The following is a 25,379-nucleotide window of genomic DNA, read 5'->3' as shown; positions in this document are numbered from 1 at the left end:
ATGTGCATTCCTTGCCTTTGCCAAACCGGGCTCACAACATACTTCTTTGAAGGGGCGTAGGCACCAGCGAATACGCTGAAACCCTGAACCTGCCATGTACTAGACCCACTGATCAGATTTTCGACGATCGCTGGCTGTGGTAGCCAGTATCATTGTGCTTGACTTGCTTCTTCTTTCCGGGCACAGGTCCACCCATTAAAGAATGACATTTATGATTCAGAGATTTCGCTACTGTTTTCTTCACTGTAACTTCAACATTTGATGGATGTGCTTGTGCGTCCCTGCACTGAACGCCCCCGCAAAGCCGTCATACAAGCCCGAACCCTAAAGCCAACACCAATGCCATCCTAGACCATAGAACAACTCTCAGGGTACAAAACTTGCCCTCGGAATAGTGACCAGTGGCTACGTCACCAAGAATATTTTGATACGCATGCGCAAGCTTGGTCTGCCTGCGTATAAACAAACATGCTTCTCGCAATAAAGCACTCTTTCGTTTCCTGCTGCTCGGCTGTCTACATGGTGTCAGAAACGGGGACGGCGGTTCGTTTTGCTACGGCCGCCAGTCGGCAATAAATGAGTCCACGGACCGACTACAAACACCCATTGCAAGAATGGCGTCGACTCTGCTAAAGGCCACTCGATACGACTGGAGACACGTTTCACAACTGGACCGTATGGAAAAGTTTGACCTTTTTGCTACAGCGACGGGACTGACCCAGCAGCCTAAGGAAGTTCAAGCTGCAACTTTTCTGATGATGATAGGCGAAGACGCGAGGCAAACGTACTATACTTTTAAGTTCGACAGCGAAGACGAGAAGAAAGACATCAAAATCTTTTTAGCAAAGTTTGAGGCCCATTACAAGCCATCTGAGAACCTAACCTTTAACGAATTCTAATTTGGCTCCAGGGACCAACAAGAGGAAGAGTCCTTTAATGACTGGCTCACGGAACTGCGAATTCTCGCGAGTAGATGCGAATTCGGTGAGCTAGAGCAACGGCTGATATGAAGCAGAATAATTATCGGCATCAGAGATAAAGACTTAAAGCAGAAGCTCTTCTCGGAAAACCCCTAATTTTCAAAAGCAGTAGAAATGTGCCGCGCACGAGAACAAGCACGAGTACAACCTCGAGAAATCCGAGCCAGAACGGCCGACGCGATAGTCACCGCAATAAAAGCGAGAGCGACGGCTTGCTCGAACTGTGATCTTGAAGGGCACACAAATGGGATATGTGTGGCTCAGGGCGAACGCTGCAACAACTGCGGTAGAAGCAATCATTTCGCTCGAATGTGCCATCGGACGCAACAAAGATCAAAATCAGCTGCATGCGAAGTCAAACATGTTGTTTTAAGAACTGAAGACGAATACTCCTGCACACGCTAGAAGCATGTGCTATCGCCAGTGAGGACCGTTGGTCGGCGGTAATTGTTATCGCAGGAGTGGCGGTTGACTGCAGAATCGACATGGGAGCCAAATGCTGCATCATGCCTGAGACGATGCTCCGAAAACTGTCTACACAGTCGGCACAGCCATGCTCGACCACTTTGCGCGCCTTCTTCGGCCACAAGAAACAGCTTTTCAGAAAATCACCTTGACTACATCTTACAAGGCTCACAGTTGTCTAGCGGAATTTTTTATCGTACCCCAGGCTGTTCAGGTAACAATCAGCGGCAATATTGCAGAACGCTTGGGACTGATAATCCGCGTACGCTCAGTCGACGCGCGGCCAATGCAAGACTCAAGCGCCGAATTCGGTGATGTATTCCAAGGCCTCGGAGAACTGCAAGGGGTTACGTACCACATTCAGCTCAAGCAAGGGCCACGAGGCAGCGTCAAGCCAGCCCGAAGGCTGGCGGTTGCTCTTCAAGAACGCGTGAAACAGGAACTCGATAAAATGGAGCATGACCTCGTCATTGCAAAGGTAACTGAACCTACTGTCTGGTCAAGTCACACGTTCGTAGTGGTTAGAAACGACAAAGTACGCATTTGTTTGGATCCTTCGGATTTGAACAAGGCCTTACTGAGAGAGCACTATCATATGCGAACATTAGAAGATGTTGTTCCACGCCTGCATGGGGCAAAGTACTTTTCAACTTCAGATGCGTCATCAGGGTTTTGGCAAATTTGGCTACACGAAGATAGTTTATTATCATGCACTATAAGCACTCCCTACGGCCGCTACAAATTTCTGCGCATGCCCTTTTGGATTGCCTCTGCCCCGGAAGTTTTTCAACGGGCAATGCACCAAGTAGTAGAAGGCTTAAGTGACGTCGCCGTTATAAGGGATGACATTCTAGTCTGGGGAAAGTCTCGAGAAGAGAGAGAGAGAGAAATTCATTTACAGAAAGGCAGAGAGGTCAGCCTGAGCTATAACTTGCTTTGGCCTGCTACTCGAGAAGAGCATGACAATAACCTATAAGCTTTACTTGTGTGCTACAGGGAGCACAACCTAAAGCTAAATACAAAGAAGTGCCATTTTTTTTGCAGCTGCAAGTTCGCTACATGGGACATATCCTCACACAAGAAGGACTTTGCCTGGATCCCGGAAGAGTGGAAGAATCGGGGGACCGGTTGGCTTTGGGAGCTCACGGCAAAACCACTTGTGAGGTAGTGTACGGGGACATAGGTTGGGCCTTGCTTGAAGTCACAGAAGCGCAAAGCAAAAATAGTGTTGAAGATCTACGAACATGGATCAATATAAATGGGTGGATAAAGTGCGAAAGCATCTGTACCTAAATTGCGTAGACACAGAATAAAGGAAGAGGTCAAGAAAGTTGCCAAGCAAGTGCAGGGTAATTGAATAAGTAGATGGACAATCAGGAGCACAATCAGAAACAAGGTGAGGGAAACGGAGATAGCGAATTGCGATAAAGATCACGGAGATTTGCAACAATGATAAAAATGATATAGAAAGCAAAATATGTACGATAACACGAAAGGAAGTGCTTGCTATTTGACACTCGAGCTGGTTGCCTAAGGTTAAAAACATATCGGAGCAAAAATTCGAAATTCGATTATGCTGCAGCAAAAATCTGGAGGCCACTCAGCACATGTTAATGAAATGTGAAGGAATTCACCCAGCGAGGCCACTACGTAGCGTACAAGTTCCAGAAGTGCTTGGATTTAAAAGGGATGGAAGTATAAACTGGCCAGCCGTCGATATAAGCAAGAGACGTGTAGAATATTGGTGGAAAGAAAAGTAGAGAAAAGACTAATACGGCCGTATTCAGTACAGATGTGCAGCATACGCGTACATTCCCATTCTGGTAAGCCCTCCGCGCAGCGTGAGTGCGTTATTGAACTAATACAATTTTTCAAAGTAAAATTCGCCAGGAAATTCCTAAAGTACAACTTAAACACAGCCTGTGGACATGATAACATCGTATTGTAATTCGAATATACGAGAAAACATAATTCTGTTGCGCGGAGATTCAGACACAAACCCCCTTTCCAGCTGCCGTTCTAGGTCTATTTCTCGGGTGAGCACACATCGAAAAATTCGAACCAACTCGACGCTAAGGGCGTCGCTATAAGACGTGACTTCTTCCAACATTGAACGTGCAGGAATACGGTGCGCATCACACCACCGTTCTTATCGGCTCGCCCTGCCACACATGCATTCGTACTCGCAGAAGATACGGCGGCCGACTTGCGCATTCTCCTCGCACTTGAACTTAGACCTATCGCAATAAAAAAAAAAGTAGCAGTGTGGAAAGTGCGTTATGTTGAAATAATGTGTATTGTGTCTGGGCCATTTCCTGCACAGTACAGAGTGAATACAAAGCGTAGATTTTCTAAAATAAATTTGGTGTTACGATAAAGCCTCCCTGGGTTCGCGACTGGTTAAAAAACAGGTGACTTTGTGCTATAGGTAAGAAAAGCTGCTGATTTGCGCATAAATATAACTCCAAAAACAAATTTCGGTATCGGCCAGCACATTACCAAACACTCTAGGTAGCAGAAAAAAAATAACCTCGCTGCGTAGATAGCTCTCGCAGTAGTTGCATATATCGAAAAGTGCGTGTATTTCACTACGTAGAGTATATTTTTACCTTTTCTCAAGCCTTTCTACGTTAAACGAAATTCAGCACATTATCTATAGCATCAACATCGCGTACTCTGAGTACATCTATGAGACTGACAATATCGACTGTACCTTTATGCACAATGATGAAGTTGCACTTTTAATTTTTGCTGCAAACTTGCTGTCTGTAAGGACGTGCGTGCAGTCACTGTCGCTGATGAGATATTGCAGCTCTCCTGTTGAAAGAAAAAAAAAAACACGTTTTAGCTCGCGATGCTTGAGAAGAGAAAGCTAGGGTTTGCGAAACCTTGGTTGTCGCAAACTTTAATATTCAGAAGCGCTTGGCGCCAACAGTTTAGTCTGTGGCGCATTTTCAGTGTAACTACATTTTGCTTTGTAGCAAATTTAAGGCCGACATTGATTGAAAGAATGGTTCAGCAACCAAATGAAGAATAGCCTAAGTCTTGAATTCCATACGAAACCCACATTCACAATGATAGTGCTTTAACGGTGAACTTGTCATACACGATTTAGTACCCATTCAATCAATTTAGCATATGTGCCATTCAAATTTGCAATGCTTGTATTGAAGAGAAGACAGGCAGTTGCAACTATGAATGATTCCAGATAGAGTTTTCAAGGTTAATGCCGTTCTGTAACCAGGATGCATGTGCCTTCCCGATTTACCATTTGCGTTTAGTCTCGCTCACGTGCTGTGTGTGTGTTTAGTCTCATACATTGCGTGTGTGCTCTTCTTAAAGTCATTCTGGTGTGTTTTCAAGGCTTTTCGCAGATTCCCTTAAGCGGCGATGGACACGCATTCGTACTCGGCACACGATATCTCACCCACAACACCGAGAAATAGTGATCTGGGTAGCGGGTACTTCAAGCGTAGGAATGATGGTTCGAAGCTTACTTGTCGGGACATGCGCATTTTGTATATCACGTTCACTGAACATTCAAGCGAGTTGCTCGCTGGTGTATTCAACCTAGGGCATAGCAGGGTCCCTTAAAATCTGCGTCCACGAGGCCCTATTTCCACTTACTGGTAGTAGTTGTTTGTCGCTTTCGTTGAGCGCCATCTTGTAAAAAATACTTCAGGACATTCGTTCTTCATTAGGTAGTTTTCAATGTTTCGTACCTGTTCCTTGAGGTCGGCTGCGGTAAAGCAAGTCCGCTTTGTTCAGTTGACCTGTGATAACACGACAAAGCAATTGCGTGCGGTTGAGTGTGTGTGTATGTGATGAGATCGAAAGCTCAACTATTTTCCGTAGTGTGTGGGTTTTCTCTATCTACAATGAGATAAGCCGGGAATTAAGGGGTCAATGGCGCCATTGACTTCAATTTCTGACTTGGGTTTGTAGACGGCCTCTTCATTGTGTGGATGCCTGTTTCTTGCAAAGACTTTCAACCACGAAAGGGCGTGTTACTGCAGTCTACTGCATTAGACACAGTTAAACCCTACATCAGTCTGTGGGGAATCTTCGGTTCGCAAGAAGAAGTTCTGAATATGCTTTAGATAAGAATATAATCGCAGTGTAATGGACGATGGAAAGACGGGCTTCATAAAAAAAAAAAAGGCTTGAAGAGTTCCGACTTCTTCGCGCGTTATTTGTACTCATTAGGTAAAACAAGCTTGTCACTTCCATGCCTGGAGAAGTCTACAAATTACACATACGCTGGGAAACGTTTATTAGTGTTCGTGCCACCAAAGGGTCAGGGGAGGAGTGCGGGCGCCAGTGCACATGATGGGTCTTCTTAATTCGCATTTGCTTCCATTATTTAACGTGTTCTTTTACCAAGACCTCTGCTCGCAATGGTTGTATTGTTTTATGTTTTTGCACGCAGGCGGGACATTTACCAAGAAGCGCTAAGTGCCATGATACACGTTATATTTCTGCTACCACAGACTTTGGTGGGGCAACTCTCTGTTTATCTCAAGTTTAGAAAGGGTTGAGATATTCGGGCAGTTCTTCAAAAACTTCCCGAGGCTCTTTTGAAATGTTCTACCTTCCAAAACAAGAACCTGTAACACGTCATGCGTCCGAACTCTATTTGTGTGTTCGTCATTAAAATAAGAGAGGTGCGTCGTTTAGCGTCAGCACTGAAGGAATGAGACTCAAACTAAATTGATACATTGGCATCGCCTTTTTGTGCGTTTCTTTACTGTTACCAGACAGAGAGCGTGGCATCCATTCGAAGGCCGGACTGGATGTTATTTTCGCCACGACAAACTGCTTGAGTAGACTGTGGCGGCAGGTCAACCCTGATACAAAGCCCTACTTTAAAAAAAAGGCGAACCATTGGCATACCTTTCCACAGTAATGATGATGTTTATGGCATTCAAGTATGGTGCGAAAAAATGCACATAGAACCTACACCTCAACGATAGATGAGAGAGCAGAAATTGAAGATGGCAAGAGCCACACCGCGCCACACACCTCTGTTGGCCTGCCACAGTTTCAAAAAAAGAAGGAACGAAAGAAAAAAAACTTTGGGAGCGCAAGTCATGGCAAGGCAATATGTGGAATCATGGAAAATTAGGAAGTTAAAAGATTACAAATGACCGCATTAGCACCCCTGGGGTGGCCTTATCGGACAAAGGACTTTTTTCAGTGTATGCATAGTTTAAATGCTTAGCTCTGTGGTCATCTCTTGTACCTATCTCAACATTGTTCATTCCTCTACTGTGCCATGTTTATTCTAGATGCGCACAATAAAACGGAAGATGAGAACCGCAGGCCGGAGTAAAATTTTACGTTCTTTGGTTGCTTTCTATTCTGCTGTGGAGATCGAGTTTAGGAAGCACGTGTTTGGTAGGCGCAGAGGAACAGAAACTATATGCATAGGAAGCAAGAAATTGTTATGTGTATTGTGCCTATTTGCCTTGTATAAATCTATTTCTCAAGTATAACGCTCAAGCTAGCCTACTATGAAGCCTGAACATTACCATTGTAATTGCAAAATAGGCCCTGTGCGAACGCCTGTAATTGGAATGGCTTTCCTGTTACCTGTCTCTGCTGTTTCTTTTCTCTCTCTTCTCCCTTTTTCAAACTACCATTTCTACAACCTCAGTGCAAGGTAGCGAAACGAAAACTCGCATCTGGTTAACCTCCTTGCCTTTCCTCTCTCTCTCTCTCTGATAAATAGGGTGTGAACACCGCTGTTCCCTTGCAGTGAAAACAGATATACTTCAAACGAAGATGTCGTCGCTCTTGCCTGGAGTTGGGCACTCTATCGCAGTCGTATCTTCACCGGATATATTTACAGATTATATGTAAACAGCTTTGGCCACTGTGTATGCGCTGGCTGCTGCGTAACCGAGTATTTCACCGAAGATTCATATTGCTGCTGGGTGGTTCGGTCTAGTCGGCAACTTCGATAAAGCAGCATGTGTCACTTGAAATGTGCCCTAACAGACAACTGCCGCACCGTGCTTACGCAACTGAGTATGTGCAAGTAGATGCGTATTCATTCTTGGCAAATATCCCTGAATGAATGTGCCACCCTGACAGAAGGAGCATGAAGTCTAAAATATATTTAGATATGTTGCTAATCATCAGGTAAACCGCTTATCGTAAACGTACTTCCCACGACAAGCCTCACTCATCGCCTTAGTCCTCTTGACGCAGACAGCTAACAGCTACAGGGGCCAAGCCTCTGCTAAAGCCATCCGTTTCTGCTGCTATATCGCTTAGTCGCACAAGCGTCAGGTCATTTAGATGCAGACAATACGCTGGATCTGCATGTTTATTCCCTTTTGTTACCTCTCATCACTGCAGGCGAATAGTACTTTTCTTTCTTTCTTAAAAAAATTATCCGCAGGTGATAATCCAAATAGTAGTGCTAAAGAGAATCCACAGCGAAACACGACTTCTGTGCAGACACAAGAACGCAAAGCATACACCAGGTTTTTGCGTATCTCGATTGTGTCCTTCAAACTACACACATATGCAATGCGCGCGTGTTGCATGCTCGTACGGAAACAATTCAATGACGTTAAATTAAGCGCCTTTTCTATAGTTTTTTTTCCAGACCCATACTTTCAGTAAGAGAAGGCTTGGCAAGGACGAGGGTGGCCCCCGCGAAGACACAGCCATACATGGCGGCGAAGCCTTCCACGCTGTTCCGCAAGTGGATGCAAATTTTATCTCCTGCCGATACGCCGTGCTTCTGGAAGCCGGCAGCGTAGCGCTTCATCCGGACGAAGAGCTGGCCGCTTGTAAGCCTTCCATCCTCGTCGACCTGCGGATGCAAACAAAAAAAATTTCGTTCAGTTCAGATGTTTCTGCAGAAGGATCGGAAGTGCTGCAGAAAGATATTATAACGTCTTATAAGGCACACCTGTTCGCCTCCCTCCCCCCACCTAATATTATTATTTCTTTTCTGTTTTTGTTGTTCTATGTCAATTTGTGATGGAACCTAGTTTCGTTTCTTTATCGGCATCGTAGGTCTTCCAAAAAATTTTACTGTTCAATCGGGAATTGATGAACAAGCAGAAAGCGATGTTCATACAGGATGTTTCTCGCAGCATGCGCTAAACATTAAAATGTGGAAAGGACACGCAGCTGGACCGAACGAAGGTAATGTTGTTTGGCGTTGCTTGGAGATACTCAGACAATATTTTTGCATTCTGCCTAAGTTCATATATAGCCTCAATTATTTACCAACTTCTCCAATATTGTAATTAGGTTAAAAGTGTCACAGAAAATTGTAGCGGACATGAAAAACTCACAATACAGCTTTCTGTAAGTGAATATGCGCTACATAACAGTGTTTTTCGGAGCAGGAAAGAAGCCCGCAATTACACGCAAAATTAGCATGCGACTGGCCGCTCAAGGCACTTTGCGCTGGAACCAAAGCCCAAAGTTTAGGACGTGTTTGGGACTCCTGCAATCGCTTCCACCGTATGCGACAAGGAAAAGCATAGCCCTCCAGATGTGCAAATGTTTATGCAATGGGTGCCGCCAGTTGGGCGTGTATTTGGACAATGTCCATTGCCAGCCAGCGGAAAGTAATTGCGCGTGCGCGGACAAGGATCAAGTGGGAATTTGTGGCCGAGAAACTCTTGATCGGTGATAGCACAGAACAAACGAAGCATGAAGTTACCGTATAAACCTCAATGCAGGTTGACATTTTCCCCGTAAAACCACAACTCAAAACGCCCTTGGTCCTGTAGGGCGTTCTTTAGTAAATTGTGTGTCGTCCTCTAGCCAAGTCAAGGTCAGGGGTCGCCCTATTTTCCGGGACCACCTATATTACGCCTAATACCGTAGCTTCGGGGATGCCTTAAAATTTTACCCCAAGTGAACACCAAGCATCCCTCCATTAAGGGCGCCTCAGAAGGGAAACTGTCAGAATTGACGTAAGGCAGCCAAACCGCAATGAAGGCTTCCTCACTAAGGTAAGAAATGTTTCAGAATTTGGCCCCTAGCGTTTTGGTGCACATCGTTTCTAAGGTTTCTCTGGGTCCAGTGCAGCATTATTGAAGACGCTTGCCATTGTTTACACAGCTGGTTTTTATTTTCTTTATGAAATGTATTGAGCTTCAGCAGCCCAGGCTCAAATAATTTTAATGAGTTGATAGCAATGAGGGTCGCGTCACTGGAGTGTCTGCATAACGGGATGCCTTCTCTCCGCCCGCCCTCGCTTTAAAGATATTTGTAGGCAGCACAGACGATAACAGAAACCTTTTTCCTGGTACCCGAAATAGTAACTCCACATTGTGGTTTATTTTAGCTCGCCTCCTGAGCGGTCGAAATATCTAACCTTGCAATATATGCACTTGCTACTTTAAGGGTAATGTCACGTTGTAGAGATCGTCAGTAACAAGCTGGGAATGAAGAAGCTAACTTTTTCTTGGGCGGTCTTGTGCCCTGAAAGGCAAGTGACATTTGCAGCACAGAGATAACGGCGAACACAGTCCGCGATCGTCGAAATCTGATCAGAGTCTGATTTAATCCATGCCCAACTATGCAGTTAAGGGCATCGGCTTTTACATATGATTCCTGGAAATTTCCACAGTGATCGCTGGTACCCGCGTGCCCCCGTGTCTTCCAGAATGTATACACAATTCGTGTCGCGCATACAACCTGATTACAGAAGCTTCGGTGACCACCGACAACGGAAGAAACCATCGTTAACTTTCCAGAAAGTTCTAGTCATGCAGGTGCGCCTTGCCCTGAGCGCTAACATTAAAGTGTGTGATGTGGGTGGAAATGCAGTCCCCGCAGAAATGATAAAATAAGCACCCGTGTCGATATCACCGCTATTTCACAGTCGACGTATTCATCGTTGTAACGCCGTGATGAACTTTCTTGGATGGGAAGCGAAAATGCACGGCACCAGAGGGGGCACTGGCTAACAAGCACAGAATAGTAGTAATTCATTTCCTTGGGTAGAACGTCTGTACAATGTCCAATAGTTCGTTTGGCATGGTTGCTATAACCCCATCTTTCCAATTCATTTTATCGATTAAGAGCTTCTGCTGCTACACATCGCAGGTTGCTCTATGTAAACATTTAACCGTGCACTTGCAAGTTTTGCTTCCATGCGTATTGGCCATACGCCTTAACTACTGACTACGCCAGGCGCTGTTAGATTTCCGAATATAAAGCTAGATTCATTAGCTGGAACGGAGTGCGGATTCACTCAGTAGACGGCTGAGATGCAACAAATCGTCACGCAAGCATCTTGTCTAGGGCGTTTTTCTGTGCGGCGTAATTAGCGGTACTGAGCTTAAGCTATGCTCATGCGCTGGGTTAATCGGTGAAGCGTTCTCTCGTGCGAATCCAGCTTAAGGATCATCGGGCTCGGTGAGCAGTTATGAGAAAGAGAGGACCTAAAGGTGCGAATGAGGATGGTTCCAATTCTGCTACGGGATATCACAGGTGTGCGCCTTAAACGAGACAGCTAGGATTTGTGGCAGCATCAGTTGTTTCTTTCTTCTTACCACAACGTTTTTCGGGGTAACTGCTTGCATTATAGTCTCCTGCAATTACGGCCGAGTGCGAAAATAGTTCTGCGGCTGCTGAGTCCCCACACAAAGGTTATGATGAAGTAGACCCTATAGACATGATCGGTCTTTCACCATGACCGCTTCATACAAGTCGGTGGCTGCTATGCTGAAATGCTGCGACTGGCAGATGTGAATACATTTTTATGCACTTTTGCTTCGGTGAGCGGAGATGTTTATGAATGACACGTTCCTTTAAAATAGACCAAGCTACATAAAAAGAAAGTGCGAGAAGAAACATTTATAAAGATTATCGAGGCTCCATGTAATCGAGGTTATGCGGAGCATTACGCAGGTAGCTATACATTCAGCGTCATATCAGTGTCTTCGAAACCTTACGAGATGGACCAGGATGTTTGCGTAATGTCACCGCTGTTGCATACATGTGTATGTGGCGGGACCGTGTTAGCAACCACAGCAGCAATACTATGAGGACAGTAATATGAAGGCAGCGGCCTTACTCTGTTTAATGTGACAAGGAAACTTTATACGTGTACCTTTGTGACCTGAGTGTACCTGGAGAATGCTACAATGCCACATAGCATCTACATGGCGCTAGGTACTGCGAGAAAAGTACGGAAAGTGGGTATATCAAGAAGCCGGGTGCAAGAAAACGCACGCCTCGATTACAATTACGATTTTTTGCTGTGCAACGTGACACACACGAAGACGCGCGCGGTGAAGGTGATTGTTAGCGCGTTTATTTCTTCCGTATGTGCGCTAATGGAAGCTCGCCCGCACACGCGCGCTCTCTGAGAGGTGGCATTGCGATGTGACGCGTACTCCAGTGGTTTCCAAGAGCTGGTTGGTGTTGCCTGAAGAGATGGCTGCGTGAATATTTTGCCAACTGATCCTGCAATTCTGACTGCTATGCATAGCATTTGTAGGAAGCACATAGCTATTATTAAGGTAAATGTTGATATTGGCCGATTCGTTCATACTTCTGTGAACTTTCTGCAAGGTTTGTTGAACCATGTGGTACAAAGAAATACCGGCACGAGAAAGGCATATCCCACATAGGTCACTTAACTGCCTGACATAATTTGGAAACTTTCGCGTCGGGCAAGGATGTCTCTTGTGGAAAAGCGAGCAAAAAAAAAAGCAAATAAACAGCAGCCTGATGGGTAGAGTACCCGGCTGTCGAGAACTGAAACACGGAGGTTGGATTCTATTATTGCACATTTCTTTTTAATTGAAGAACCTACCTAGCCACGCTTTACCTACTCAAAGAGCCTGGTATAATGTACAATTTTATTGAGTTGGCTATAAAATGGTGATAGATTGGGATAGATGGTATACCGATATGTTGCAAGGGTTTACACCGCGAAGTCATAATCAACATTATTAGCCTACCATTATGTACAGTGCAGGACGAAGGCGTCTCACACCGATCTTGAATTGCGCCTGTCTTTCGCTAGCTGATTCTGTTTTGCGCATGCAAATTTCCTAAATTCATCCCCTCGCCTCATTTTCTGCCCTACTCGACTGCGCTTCCCTACCCTTGGCGCCCAGTTTTGTAATTTTAGTGGTCCACCAGTTGTTTGCCCTACGCATCACATGGTCTGCCCAGCTCCATCTTTTACGCTGGATGTCAACTAGAATATCTGCTAACCCCGTCTGCTTTCTGAACCACCCGGCTCTCTAACTGTCTTTTAAAGTTACGAGTAACATTTTTTGTTCCATCCCTCTTTGCATGTTCTCGATCTTCTCTGTAAAGCTACAAGTTTCTGCCCCATATTTTAGCACTTGTAGAAAGCAACGATTTTGCACATTTATTTTCAACGAAAGTGGTAAGCTCCCAGCCAGGATTTGCCAGGTTGGATTGTCAGGTTAGAGTGCATTGTCAGGTGGAGTGCATAGGCAGGCATCGGCCTGCCTTATGCACTCCAACCCATTCATAATTTATTGTAAACGCCCTTCTCGTGATTACGGTCACATGTGAGTAATTGACCAAGATAAACATATTCGTGCGCATACTGCAGTGGCTGACTAAGGATTATGATTTCTTTTTCCAACGCACGGCTTCCGGATATTACGCTTGCAGTTTTACTGGCCAAAGCAATGATCCGATGAAAAGGCACGCCGTAGTGGTGGCGAGCGGATTCGTTCCTGCCATGAGGGGTTCATTAGCGAATTAACCATTAATTAGCCATAAATTAACCATCAACCAACTAACTATCAAATAAATATTAACCAATTAATTAGCCAATTAATGGTAGACGGGTGTTACTGCATTTCGTTCCCGTCGAAATGCGCACGCCGTGGCCAGGGTTTCCAGATTGGGCTGTTAATAGCCAAAGAGGCTACTTTTTGTCTGAGTTCGCTTCAGAATTTTCCTTTGGGCTATGCGGCTATTTTTGGGCTACATCTTTTTCCTCTGTAAGAAAAAAGCAAAAATAGTTAAGCAGAAATGAAAAGTTCGTTGCAATCAAAATGCAGACGACAGCAGATTAAAGAAATTGAGTGCGTCTGCTACAAAATAAAAATTAGCAAGTTTTACGTGAGAACACATACGCATGTCAAAAGGTCAAGGATCGCGTCCTTTTGATAATTTTAATTAAGAAAGCTGGCCTCAGGAAACACGTCTCTATCCGCGAACTAACGCTACCCACGCGCGCGCGCCAGCGAACATGGACTGTTGCTGTCTCGACATGTGAGCTTTCGGCGTCCTACGTTTTAAGCATGAGATGCTTTTATATCCCTTTGATGGTACGCCGCGGGGGACCTCGGCGGCAGAACAGAAGGAGAACACCGAGCAAAACCCAACTGAAATTTGCCGAATTAGCTGCCTACCGCATGGCGCCTACGTGGCAATTCGTTCGGACCATTCCTGCCAAAATTGCCCCTGCTCCAACGCCAATGTAAAACATATCCTCTTCCGTTGCCCCGCAGCCACCACAACCATTCTTTCCCTACAGAACTCCCAACCCTCCTCCTGTCTTTGCTATCACTACCTGTATCAAATGCCGCCGTTGAACGTGTGTTCAGCCAGGTCTCGTTCATTAAAACCGACCTTCGAAATAGTATGTCGAACGAGACAATGGTATAGCGTTCCTCCACGTGAAGTTTGGCCTGGCTAGGAACGGAGGCTGCTGCAAGGATTTTAAACCGGGCCAAGAACTTTTGTCCCGTTTCAGCTCTGAAATTTTGTATGGACCAAGCAGTTCCACTTCACCATAAGCTCGTGATGCTTAAGCATAGTATGCTTTCTATGTCTAAATATCGTACTAGATTTTGTACCAACCGCCATTTATTGTGTTAGACTTTGTCTTGCAATTTTTTGTAGTTTTTCGTTTAGTGCATTGTGTGGTGTTAAGCGAAAATATCATGAGCTGTAAGTAATAATACTGAACGCCTGAATGTATGCCATTACTTAGCGTGTTTAGCGCGCGGTGCTATTGTGTGTTGTTCTTTTAGTGATTTTTGGTGCTCTGGGAAAAATATAGCAGTGCATTTGCACTGAAGACCGCATTTGCCTTATCACGAATTTGCCTGCATGCCAGTGTTTCTGCACTTCTTGCGCTTGTGCAGCATCTGTTTTCCATGCCGCATGGCCTCGGTGACAATGCGCGCGGAGGTCATGCGTGGTCAAGCGTGGAAAAACTGCTATGTAGGTATTCTTGCTGAAAATTAATTCAGTATGTTTAAAAAACGACTTCAGAAAAAGATAAGGGTTCTTGGCTACTTTTGGGCTACCCAATAGTTTCGCATCTGGCTACATTTGGGCTACTGCGGAGGCCAATTTGGCTACCTGTGGTTGGAGCGATCTGGCAACCCTAGCCGTTGCTGGTATTTGATACCGTGACCTCGTGCTTATCAGCACAATACCATCGACGTCTGGTAACATTGGCGTTTTCTTTTTGTTCCCCTTAACTAATTTCCAGTGATTAACCGCATATGTAGTTTATTGAGTAAACATACGGCCAATATGTCACAACGACGTTGAGCGCAGTTGAAAAGAGGGGTTTTACTTGTTTTCTGTTAGTTATCTTGACGTGGGATATGTTTTTCGCCACTTGTGTCACAAGTATACGAAACTGGAAGAAAAAGCATGACCTAGGACCCACTGCGAGCAAACTGAACGGTGACCCTGCCAACGACTATGAGTGCATAAATTTCGCTGGCGTTTATCTTGGTGCGACTGATATATTTCCGCTAACGGTGAGCTCCACGTCTAGAGTGAGCGCGGAGTGCTTTGTGATAGCGATAGGTAATCTCTGAAAGACGCGTCATCCCAAACCGTGCGTCGACTTCTGGTAAAAGCAGCTCAAAAAGGTAGCAGCGCAAGACAGAGAAATACAGAGGACAGGCGCTGTGCCTGTCCTGTGTATTTCTCTGTCTTGGGCTGCTGCCTTCTCGCGCGGCCTTTACCATACAGATCAGCCAACTCACCTAGTTTTGCACCCTACTGCAGTCGACTTGCGAAGTCATAGCTACACAAACAGCGGAACGAACGCTATATCTGATAGACACGGGCTGTTACGTTGGCGGAATTACTCCGTTGCAAACATGTTTGACAGAGGTGACTGGTCCATATTCAAAATTTCTGAGGGCTTCTTCCAAAGCGAGAGAAAGGCGTACGATGAATACAGCTCAGCGTTATCAACTGAAGCTCACGTACGTGTTGATGCATTGGTAGTACAATTTATACTCGCTCCTCTATTATTAACCGCAAGCTATAGAGCCCTCAGGATAGATAAGAGAGAGATAGCCTCAAGCAATAGGAACGCAGTCCAGTCATCGGCCAGTACGCGTGATTCTTTGGGGCTTCTGAACTACCTCTAATAAACTTTGCCACGGCAGCCTACAGTGGAACATGCATGTTTTTTTATCAAAAACTTTCTTAATCGCATATAATTTTTTCAAACAAAAGACAAGAAAACAAAACAAGACAGGATCCTACATGCGAGTTCGCACATGGTTGAGTGTAACAATAAAAAAAATACTTGTTGCGCATTACCTGGGACAGCGTAGGCACCTGGAAAATATGTTATGAAAAGGACGGCACGTCGGAAAACGCTAAGAACCTAGCAAAGCGAAATCTTTCCAACAAGTGCCTCGCTTAAGGATCGATTTTGCTGTCTAACTTTTTCATCGCGCGCATTGTCAAAAAATTATATTGCGGCTTCAAAAGGCTTGGATAAGCTTACACAGCCCGAGCACAATTCCATATCAGAGAAAATGAAAACAGCATTTTAACAATTACTTTTGCCACCGGAGAGTATATTGGCACATAGCAATTAGAGTAAGGATATTCGAGCAAACATAATCAGTATGACACTTGCGTAATAATTGACTAGATTGCTGAACTATCAAGAACTAAAAACCTCCTCCACCATATCAAAAACGTTTGTGTAGGCTCTGCAATGTGTTCAGGTCTAAAGAAGAGTTCTTAGGCATTAACGGCAGCGTATAGAAAATTATGTGTTGGGCATTGAGGAGTTAAAGAGTTGGTCAACATAAACAGTGTGCTTTGCGACTGCGTAAAGACGTGAATACACTTACCACAGCCACTCGCTCCGGGCACTCCGTAAGCGCATTTTTGACGACCGTGTACACCGAGCAATGGGGCACCTCTACACTCGGAAAAGGCGAGTACACCACACCGTTTTCCACCCGAGGCTTCATTGCTTTGCTCTACGGTGTCCCTGCGGCGACGTTCGCTTTCAGACTGCCGATTTTCAACGTGTGCTTTCAGACTGCCGCGATGAACGGAAGTGAAATCGGAGAGAGTGTTTTAGATAAGAGAGAGAACAGAAAAACGCCTAGTGCGTGTGTCGACACTAATAGAGGAAGAGCCCTTGTCGATGAAGTATGCCGAATAGTCGGAGCAGCGATAAAGTAGATAAGCTAGTCTTCAGGTATCACCAATCATTTCGACGCGATTCGTACGGTGCTTCGGCGTTTACAATGCGATTTGAGATTACATCCACCTCTTGTTTGCTAAGCCGTTATCTGACAATGTCTGCGCGAGTTAAGGGAGATCAATGGTGTCTGCCATTGGTAGCCTCCGTCCTCCGAAGCAGAGTCGCGCTTCTCCGCTGTTCCTCGAATTCAGAAGGAAAGGACAAACTCGCATTCTCAACGCGTGGCTCGCTCTCGGAGGAGGAACTGGCAGAGGTGACACCACGTGACTACAGTAAACGTCCGTGTGCCCCGGGTGCCAGGTGCCATTTGGGACGGGAGGCGGTGTCATATATGTCTGAATAACCCGCACTTTCTACCGGTTCGACTAGGCGTAAATGGTAAAGAATGCTCCGGTATTAAGCAGCCGAGTTCATGTTCCCGGTATACCAGATGTGTAGTGCCGCCGAATGGTCGGCTACAGCTTTATTAACATCCCACGTGATAATTGCACGATGCACGGGCTAAAACAATTAATTCGGCAAGTGGTCGCGAAACTATTCGCCTTAGCGGAATGTTTCGCGTGCGGTGCGCCCGTACTGATGCATCGATAAACATGGTCTGGCGATGTGGCTCCTGGGTCCCTCTTCCGTTGAGTCCGCGCTATGGTAAAATATGATATCTTGCATAACTGCTCAAGTAGCAGTTACAGAGTAAACATCGCAATTCAGAATTCAGGACCCTAATTGATATTGTTAGTTCAACAATTACTTTTTCTCTAAACAAAATCGTCTTGGATGCAAGAGCCTGTTGTACTTTGGCACTGCTTGCGGCTCATTATGGCAGTACCGAAAGAAATGTAGAATTGTGGACCAGTGACGTCGATGTCTCTATCCTCTCCGTGGTGGGTGCCGACCAACAGTAGCGCAAGCATTCGCTGGCCCGGGATTCATCACAGCCTTCTATTTTTTTGCATGGTGACGCCAGGATTCGACGCGAAGCGTGCTCTATTCCTTACCCAACCTTGTGGCGATGCCGGAGCTCGGAGAAAGACGTTTACTGAGAGCAACAAATAAAGCAGGGCTTTATGGATCAGAATGATGACAACTCGCAATTTCATAGCACTGTCGCCCGCCCAACAGGGAAGCAGATAGCATTTGCTAATAGGATGAGGAGATCATTGTCACTGACAGCTATTTAATTTTCATTTGGGTTCAGTGCTGCCCGGGGCCAAAATACTGCACGCCGTAGTACCTACGACGAATTCTGTGAATTTGTTTTTGGGAAATATATGATTGTCGGGCTTTATTTTTGCAAATGCAATATTGCCTCCAAAATCGCTAATTAAAGACCTATTAAAATATTTTGGTAACTTGTGAGCCATAATACAGCCAAGCCTTACAGTCGGACAGCAGATGTGCAAATGCGCTTTCTCACAAGTTATCGGTACCGCACCTTGTGGTATTTGGTGCAGAAAATGGAACAGCCTGTATACCTGCTACATTCGCGATCTCTGCGAACGAAAGCGAAGGGAGGTGAGATGGGACATGCGTGGTATCCAAGGTGGCTGTGTTGGTGCTGAAAAATCACCCCCCCCCTCCTCCCCGTAAATTTTCGATATCCTCGCTTTCCGGACCACATACGGGAGAGGGTTGACAGAAGACCTACGGACCCCGGGTCCCGGGCCCCGGGTACCAGACGGGCTAGCTACGCCAGTAGAGGAGAGTGACCGAAAGTTCGCGAGAGGGACCTAGAGCGTTCAGGAACGACCAGCAGAAGATTCATAAATTTAGTGTGGTGTTATTGCGAACCCACTATGTCGACATTTTCGGATATTGCGGTTCGAGAACAGACACATTATAATTAAAGTTCATGGTTTTACTTGCCGAAATAAGAGACCGAATTCTACAAGGCCTTTAGTTCCTAAGTGCTCTTTGTCATTGGTTGGTGGCTTTTGCTAACAATACGTGCAGCATAAGGATTGTAGCGCAAAAACGTTTATGCGATACAAGCCCAGTATCACAATACGAGGTGCTCGCCGTAGTAGGGGCCTCAGGGTGAAGTTACACCACGTGATCTTCTTTAACGTGTTCTTTACGCGTTAAGCAGGATTCGTGTTACGCACATGGCGGCTTCTTTGCAATATCGTTTCTCCATTTCACCCCCGTAGAAATACCACCGATGCTGCCAGGGCTCAAGCGGCTAGCTTAGGAAAGCGGCCTCATAGCCACTGACTAAAGCAGCGGGTAACGTAGCGGCACTTCACAGGTAGTGCCTTGTGTAAAACAGGTGTGTGTTCCTCAAATCCTGCCACGTAACAAAAACTAAAGATCATCACCGCTGAAAGAGCATATGTAATATTTAACACCTTAGGTAGTGTATTTGCCTGCATAAAATGAAGACTTCCGTCCACTTAGTTCAGGGTTGGCAAGCAGGGAGAAGGGCAGGTGAGTTAACCAGGACTGAGCCCGGTTGGCTACCGTGCAATGAGGGAAGGGAAAAGTGGAGTTAAAGAGTAAAAGAAGAGAAAGTCTGCTGCGGTTGTCGGCGATGTAGTAACAGTTTCTGCTCTACATATTTACATGTAAATTTGAACAAGAATGACTATATACGGGTATACTTACAAGCGCGTATAAATGTAGCCCTGCCCGGAACGTTTGGCTTTGTTAGGTTTGGTGCGTACGGATATGGCTCAACCTACTACGGGGGATCGGCAGTGAGCCGGGCGGAAGTTGGTAACAGGGGAAGAGTATTAAATACAATTTTGTAATTTAAGAATGTGATAGATGAGTACTATTCGCTATTATAAATTTTCAGGCTATATTATTTTAAAATTTGAAGTGAATATTTCCATTTTGCTATTGAGGAAAGTAAAACGATAAAACAAACATGGCAGTCTCTTTGTTCCCGTTACAAAATTAAATATGACGTCACCTACACACCTATTGCAGTGTTCTATTGTCGATGCTACAAGAGACATTATCACAGGAAACGTAATTACCCATCAAATTTGGCGAAGGGGACCTTCTAGAAGTTATTTTCTGTACACGTCGGTCCTACCACCCTCTATACGAACAGCCCATGCCAGGTTATAGCATCGTAATCGTCCTCTCCTCAATGATGACAGGCCTGCTGTTTTCAACGAAATAACTGTTCCGTAGCATTACCCCGGTGGCATAAGCACCGTCGCGGAGCTCTAAAGGGAGTCGTCGGAAGAACAGAGGTAGACCTTGAGCCATGATACGAGTACGACCTCACAAGACGCAAGGAGAGACCATGATTTCGAACTGACCGAGGCAATCTCGAGGGTAACGGGTGTCACCTGGAGTGGCAAACGGTATGGTTCCTTAAACCGGCAAAGAAGCTTTTCGGAGAGTCCCACACAGCTGGAAGGGGACCAGAGAATCACAGGTGCACCAGAGAAGAAAGCCATAGCGACATCGACATGTCTACGCAGCGCAAAAGACGAGGACAGCAGATAGGACACAACACAGGTACTGACTTCAACTAAGCTTTATTTGTAAAATCGCCTGAACTATATACTTTAGACGTGAGCAAAAAGTAGAAAAGGTACACTGCATAATTATGGACGTCTCACGAAACGCTATCGCATAACATCAAGATATGGTATGATAAACTTGATTCAGGTCCTGAAGATCAACATACTTGATTTCGTTTTTGGTGAGAGTGGTGGACGGCATGCTCATGCAAAGTTCACCCAGCCTCTGTATCTTGTCAGCCTCTATGATTTCACAGCTAAGCAGTTCGCTATGTTTGGAGACTACAACGTGTTCTTGAAATTCAAGGACACAAGGGCAGTCTCTGCAGTGAATGCCAAGATGACCTTGAACGGCTGTGTGAACGTCATAAAAATGCTCTTTCAATGTCTCATTTAGGCATCCAACCACTTGGGCGACGTATTTGTTTTCGCAAGTGAAGGGTATCATGTAAACGACACTTGATGCGTATGCTCCCAAACATCTCCTACTTTTGGTGGTGCAAATATATCGTCATGTGGCATGAGCATTCAGACGCCTGCAGAGACTTGATAATTTGTAGGGCGCGGAAAAGCAACTTTGGGATTCACTTATTACCTATATTCATCAAGCTACGTGATATCTCGTGCAATTAAGGGAGTGCCATGAATCGCTTGTTGGCTCTGGGAGTGCAGTTTGCTGGTGCTTTGTCTGCCTGCTTTATTTTCTTCAATACATTTTCTGTTACTGAAACTAGCAGAAGCTCGGGGTACCCAGCACACGTCAGGCAGGAGGCCTGCGCAAGGAGAATATGCCTTAAAGAGAGGCAGCAATACTTCTTTAGGGCATTTGTGAAGCAAATATTTACAATGCGAGTTTAAGCAGCTTGAAGTGGGCCGACAGATAAAATTGGCTTGTTGCCTCTAGGCTCATGCATCCGGCACAGGTGATCTCTAGAAATGATAAATCGCAAATATAAAAACCTTAACGAGGCATCCACCGGTTCTTCATGCGTCAAGGCAAGTGGCGATAAACACTGCATGACTTGACAAAGAGCATCTGAAACAGCGAGCTCAAAACCTTGACTTTCACAAGCAAAAATTAACAAAAAGTCTTTCACAAACAGGAAAGCTTTTACAACTGCTGTGTTATCAAGGCGGCTAGCAAGAAGTCAGTCTTCGTCATCATCATCATCAGCCTGGTTACGCCCACTGCAGGGCAAAGGCCTCTCCCATATTTCTCCAACAACCCCGGTCATGTACTAATTGTGGCCATTCCGTCCCTGCAAACTTCTTAATCTCATCCGCCCACCTAACTTTCTGCCGCCCCCTGCTACGCTTCCCTTCCCTTGGAATCCAGTGCGTAACCCTTAATGACCATCGGTTATCTTCCCTCCTCATTACATGTCCTGCCCATGCCCATTTCTTTTTCTTGATTTCAACTAAGATGTCATTACCTCGCGTTTGTTCCCTCACCCAATCTGCTCTTTTCTTATCCCTTAACGTTACACGTATCATTATTCTTTCCATAGCTCGTTGCGTCGTCCTCAATTTGAGTAGAACCCTTTTCGTAAGCCTCCAGGTTTCTGCCCCATAGGTGAGTACTGGTAAGACACAGCTATTATAGACTTTACTCTTGAGGGATAATGGCAACCTGCTGTTCATGATCTGAGAATGCCTGCCAAATGCACCCTAGCCCATTCATATTCTTCTGATTATTTCCGTCTCATGATCCGGATCCGCCGTCACTACCTGCCCTAAGTAGATGTATTCCCTTACCACTTCCAGTGCCTCGCTACCTACTGTAAATTGCTGTTCTCTTCCGAGGCTGTTAAACATTACTTTAGTTTCCTGCAGATTAATTTTTAGACCCACTCTTCTGCTTTGCCTCTCCAGGTCATTGAGCATGCATTGCAATTGGTCCCCTCAGTTACTAAGCAAGGCAATATCATCAGTGAATCGCAAGTTACTAGGGTATTCTCCATTAACTTTTATCGTCAGTTCTTCCCAATCCAGGTCTCTGAATACCTCCTGTAAACATGCTGTGAATAGCATTGGAGAGATCGTATCTCCCTGTCTGACGCCTTTCTTTATTGGGATTTTGTTGCTTTCTTTGTGGAGGACTACGGTGGCTGTGGAGCCGCTATAGATATCTTCCGGTATTTTTATATACGGCTCATCTACACGCTGATTCCGTAATGCCTCCATGACTGCTGAGGTTTCGACAGAATCAAACGCTTTCTCGTAATCAATGAAAGCTATATATAAGAGTTGGTTATATTCTGCACATTTCTCTATCACCTGATTGATAGTGTCAATATGATATATTGTTGAGTAACCTTTACGGAATCTTGCCTGGTCCTTTGCTTGACAGAAGTCTAAGGTGTTCCTGATTCTATTTGCGATTACCTTGGTAAATTGTTTGTAGGCAATGGACAGTAAGCTGATCGGTCTATAATTTTTCAAGTCCTTGGTGTCCCCTTTCTTATGGATTAGGATTATGTTAGCGTTTTTCCAAGATTCCGGTACGCTCGACGTCATGAGGCATTGCGTATACAGGGTGGCCAGTTTCTCTAGAACAACCTGCCCACCATCTTTCAACAAATCTGCTGTTACCTGATCCTCCCTAGCTGCCTTCCCCCTTTGCATATCTCCCAAGGCTTTCTTTACTTCTTCCGGCGTTACCTGTGGGATTTCGAATTCCTCTAGACTATTTTCTCTTCCATTATCGTCGTGGTAGTGGTCAGTCTTGGTAAGCAAGAATATTGTCGCTTATGATTGCTGCCCTGTATGAACCAAAACAAACACCGCATTTTTAGAAATATGAATGTGTTCATTACATGAGGCAAGCGTTGATCTTAAGTAGAACCCAAGTAGCTCAAGAAAGCCTCTCATCGAAACAGCAGAAACATTCTGGAACAAAAGTAAGCTGTAGTGGTCAATACAGTGTTCGTTCCACTGTAGCAGCGTGTCATGCGGTAAAAAGTAATACAGGTCCGTGGTGTCAACATAGCAGTCGTTGAGGCGCTTGTCGTTACTCGAAATGTACACTATGATGCCATTAGAGTCTTTCACCAGAAAAGGATCGTCAGTTGTTAGCAGGTTAAGTTTCTCCTCTAGAAACAAGGCAAACACTTTCCGCCACATCGCCCGTCTCAGAGATAAGGATTTGTAGCGGCCAGGCAACATTGTGGGTTTCGACAGTAAAAAAACAAATCCAAGATAGGCTCCTTGTCTTTGTCAACGGAACAGGCAAACCACTTGAGACCCGGCACGTTACAAAGCTTTTTTGTCTTCCCTTATTACTTTTAAAAGCGACAAGCCATCTCGACAGTTAAACACAGAATTAATAGCCTCGTGGGTTTTTGAGCGAAAGATGTCATTGGGTAGAACAGCAAAGATCCCTTCTTTATAAGCGGTTAGCAAAGAAAGGGAATGTTCTGTAAAAAAAACGCCATGACGCTGTTTACACCAGGTTAGTTTCTGTGGTAACTAGACTGTGATAATAGCCTAATGGCCTAATAGCCGCTACAAAATCTTGTGTGCCACTGAATGCTTTGTAAACACCCTGTAAACGCATGTATACCTTTCTTCTTCCCGCAACGTTTTCGTGGAGGTTGGGGGCTCCCCAAGACGCACGACGGATTTGCGCAGTGAGTACTCCTTGGCTGCATCGGCAATGCCACCTCAAGGTGAGAGCCCTTCGGGCACGTCGCCATCCGAGCCCACCGTCATCGTGGCACAACCGCGCGACCGAGGAACCTTTTCCGGCACGGGTAATGCCAACATATTATGATTGGCTTCAACTATACGAACAGATGAGCGCGAGCAATCAATGGGACCAGACCGTAATGATCGCTGACCTGATCTTATACCTAGTGCGAACGGCACGTGTTTGATTTGAGACCCACGAACAGGACTCCTCACCAGCTGGGACTTGTGCAAACAAAACCTATCTGATTTGTTTCGCAAGCGTGTTGGCCACCAGCTTGTCGCGGAGAACACTTTGCGTGCCGAATTGGGACTTGCACTGAGTCTTATGTGACATATATTCAGGATGTGCTAGCGCATTGTAGCAAGGTTGACGAGAAGATTCCGGAAGCGGAAAAAGTAGCCTATATCCTCAAAAACAAAAAACGCCGACGACGCGTTGGTTCTCACTGTCCTTAAGAAATCTTTGACAGTGCCGGGTATCATTGCTGAATGCCACCGATTCGAAGAAGCCAAAACTCGTCGAATTGCCCACCACTTTTCTCGCCTTCCCAACACGGATACAACATCTACCTACGAAGACCAACGCTGCCCACCCGTGCCCGCTGCAGCCGACAGTATTGCGCGCATCGTGCGCCGGGAGATTGAAGCTGCCGTTCCAGTTCCGCCCCAGGTTCGCTCTCTAGACGAGTCCCATGCAATCATATCCCTTATGCAGACAATTGTACGGCAAGAATAGGCTTACGTCGGACTCCAATCACTTTGCCCAGTCAACAGACTCGGCTATCGCTTGCCCGGCGTACCCGATCTAGCAAGAATTTTGTACGCTCGTCCCCGTTATCGAAATCCGGGAGAATGGCGCACTTCTGATGACAGGCTTATCTGCTTCAGCTGTGGACACCTTGGGTATATTTCTCGCCATTATCGCAGTTCTTGGAACTCGCAGCCTTGACTGAGCTTTCGAAATAGCAAGCGCCGACAGGGCAGCCCCGCCCGCCCACACACATTGTAGGCGACGCCGCTAGAGTATCTCTGCCCGTACGACCAAACTATTACCCTTCGGCACGCCTTCGTCATTCCCGCTCGCCTCCAGCACATCGCCCTGCCTTTAGTAACAACTCATTATAATTCTTCCCAACATGACTCTCCAGGTTTTTATCCCTTTTATTCTTTATAAGAAACCCCACGCTGACATATGACACATTCCGTCCCGCCGTTTTTGACATGTCGTCAGAATACGCTCGTGACTACATCTACAGAGCTGTAGAGGCATGCCATATTGCCTGCCTGCGGCTCAGCACTTCGCAG

At 45.6% G+C, this 25,379-nt stretch overlaps 1 protein-coding gene across 1 annotated transcript in view; it reads right to left on the bottom strand.

Moving 5' to 3' along the window:
- Positions 1 to 16,788, bottom strand: part of LOC135920576 (uncharacterized) — a 49,347-nt gene extending 32,559 nt beyond the window's left edge. The window contains exons 1-3 of the mRNA XM_065454901.2: positions 16,547 to 16,788; positions 8,070 to 8,271; positions 4,159 to 4,262 (exon numbers count right to left, since the gene is read on the bottom strand). Coding sequence (XP_065310973.2) covers positions 4,159 to 4,262; positions 8,070 to 8,271; positions 16,547 to 16,669 — 429 coding nt within the window. The 5' untranslated portion in view covers positions 16,670 to 16,788. The remainder of the gene's footprint in view (positions 1 to 4,158; positions 4,263 to 8,069; positions 8,272 to 16,546) is intronic.
- Between the last annotated feature and the right edge of the window lie 8,591 nt (positions 16,789 to 25,379).

The sequence above is a fragment of the Dermacentor albipictus genome, chromosome 3, assembly GCF_038994185.2.
Source record: "Dermacentor albipictus isolate Rhodes 1998 colony chromosome 3, USDA_Dalb.pri_finalv2, whole genome shotgun sequence".
Lineage (NCBI taxonomy): Eukaryota > Metazoa > Arthropoda > Arachnida > Ixodida > Ixodidae > Dermacentor > Dermacentor albipictus.
Note: the sequence above shows the minus strand (reverse complement) of the source record. Positions and strands in the feature narration are given on the sequence as shown.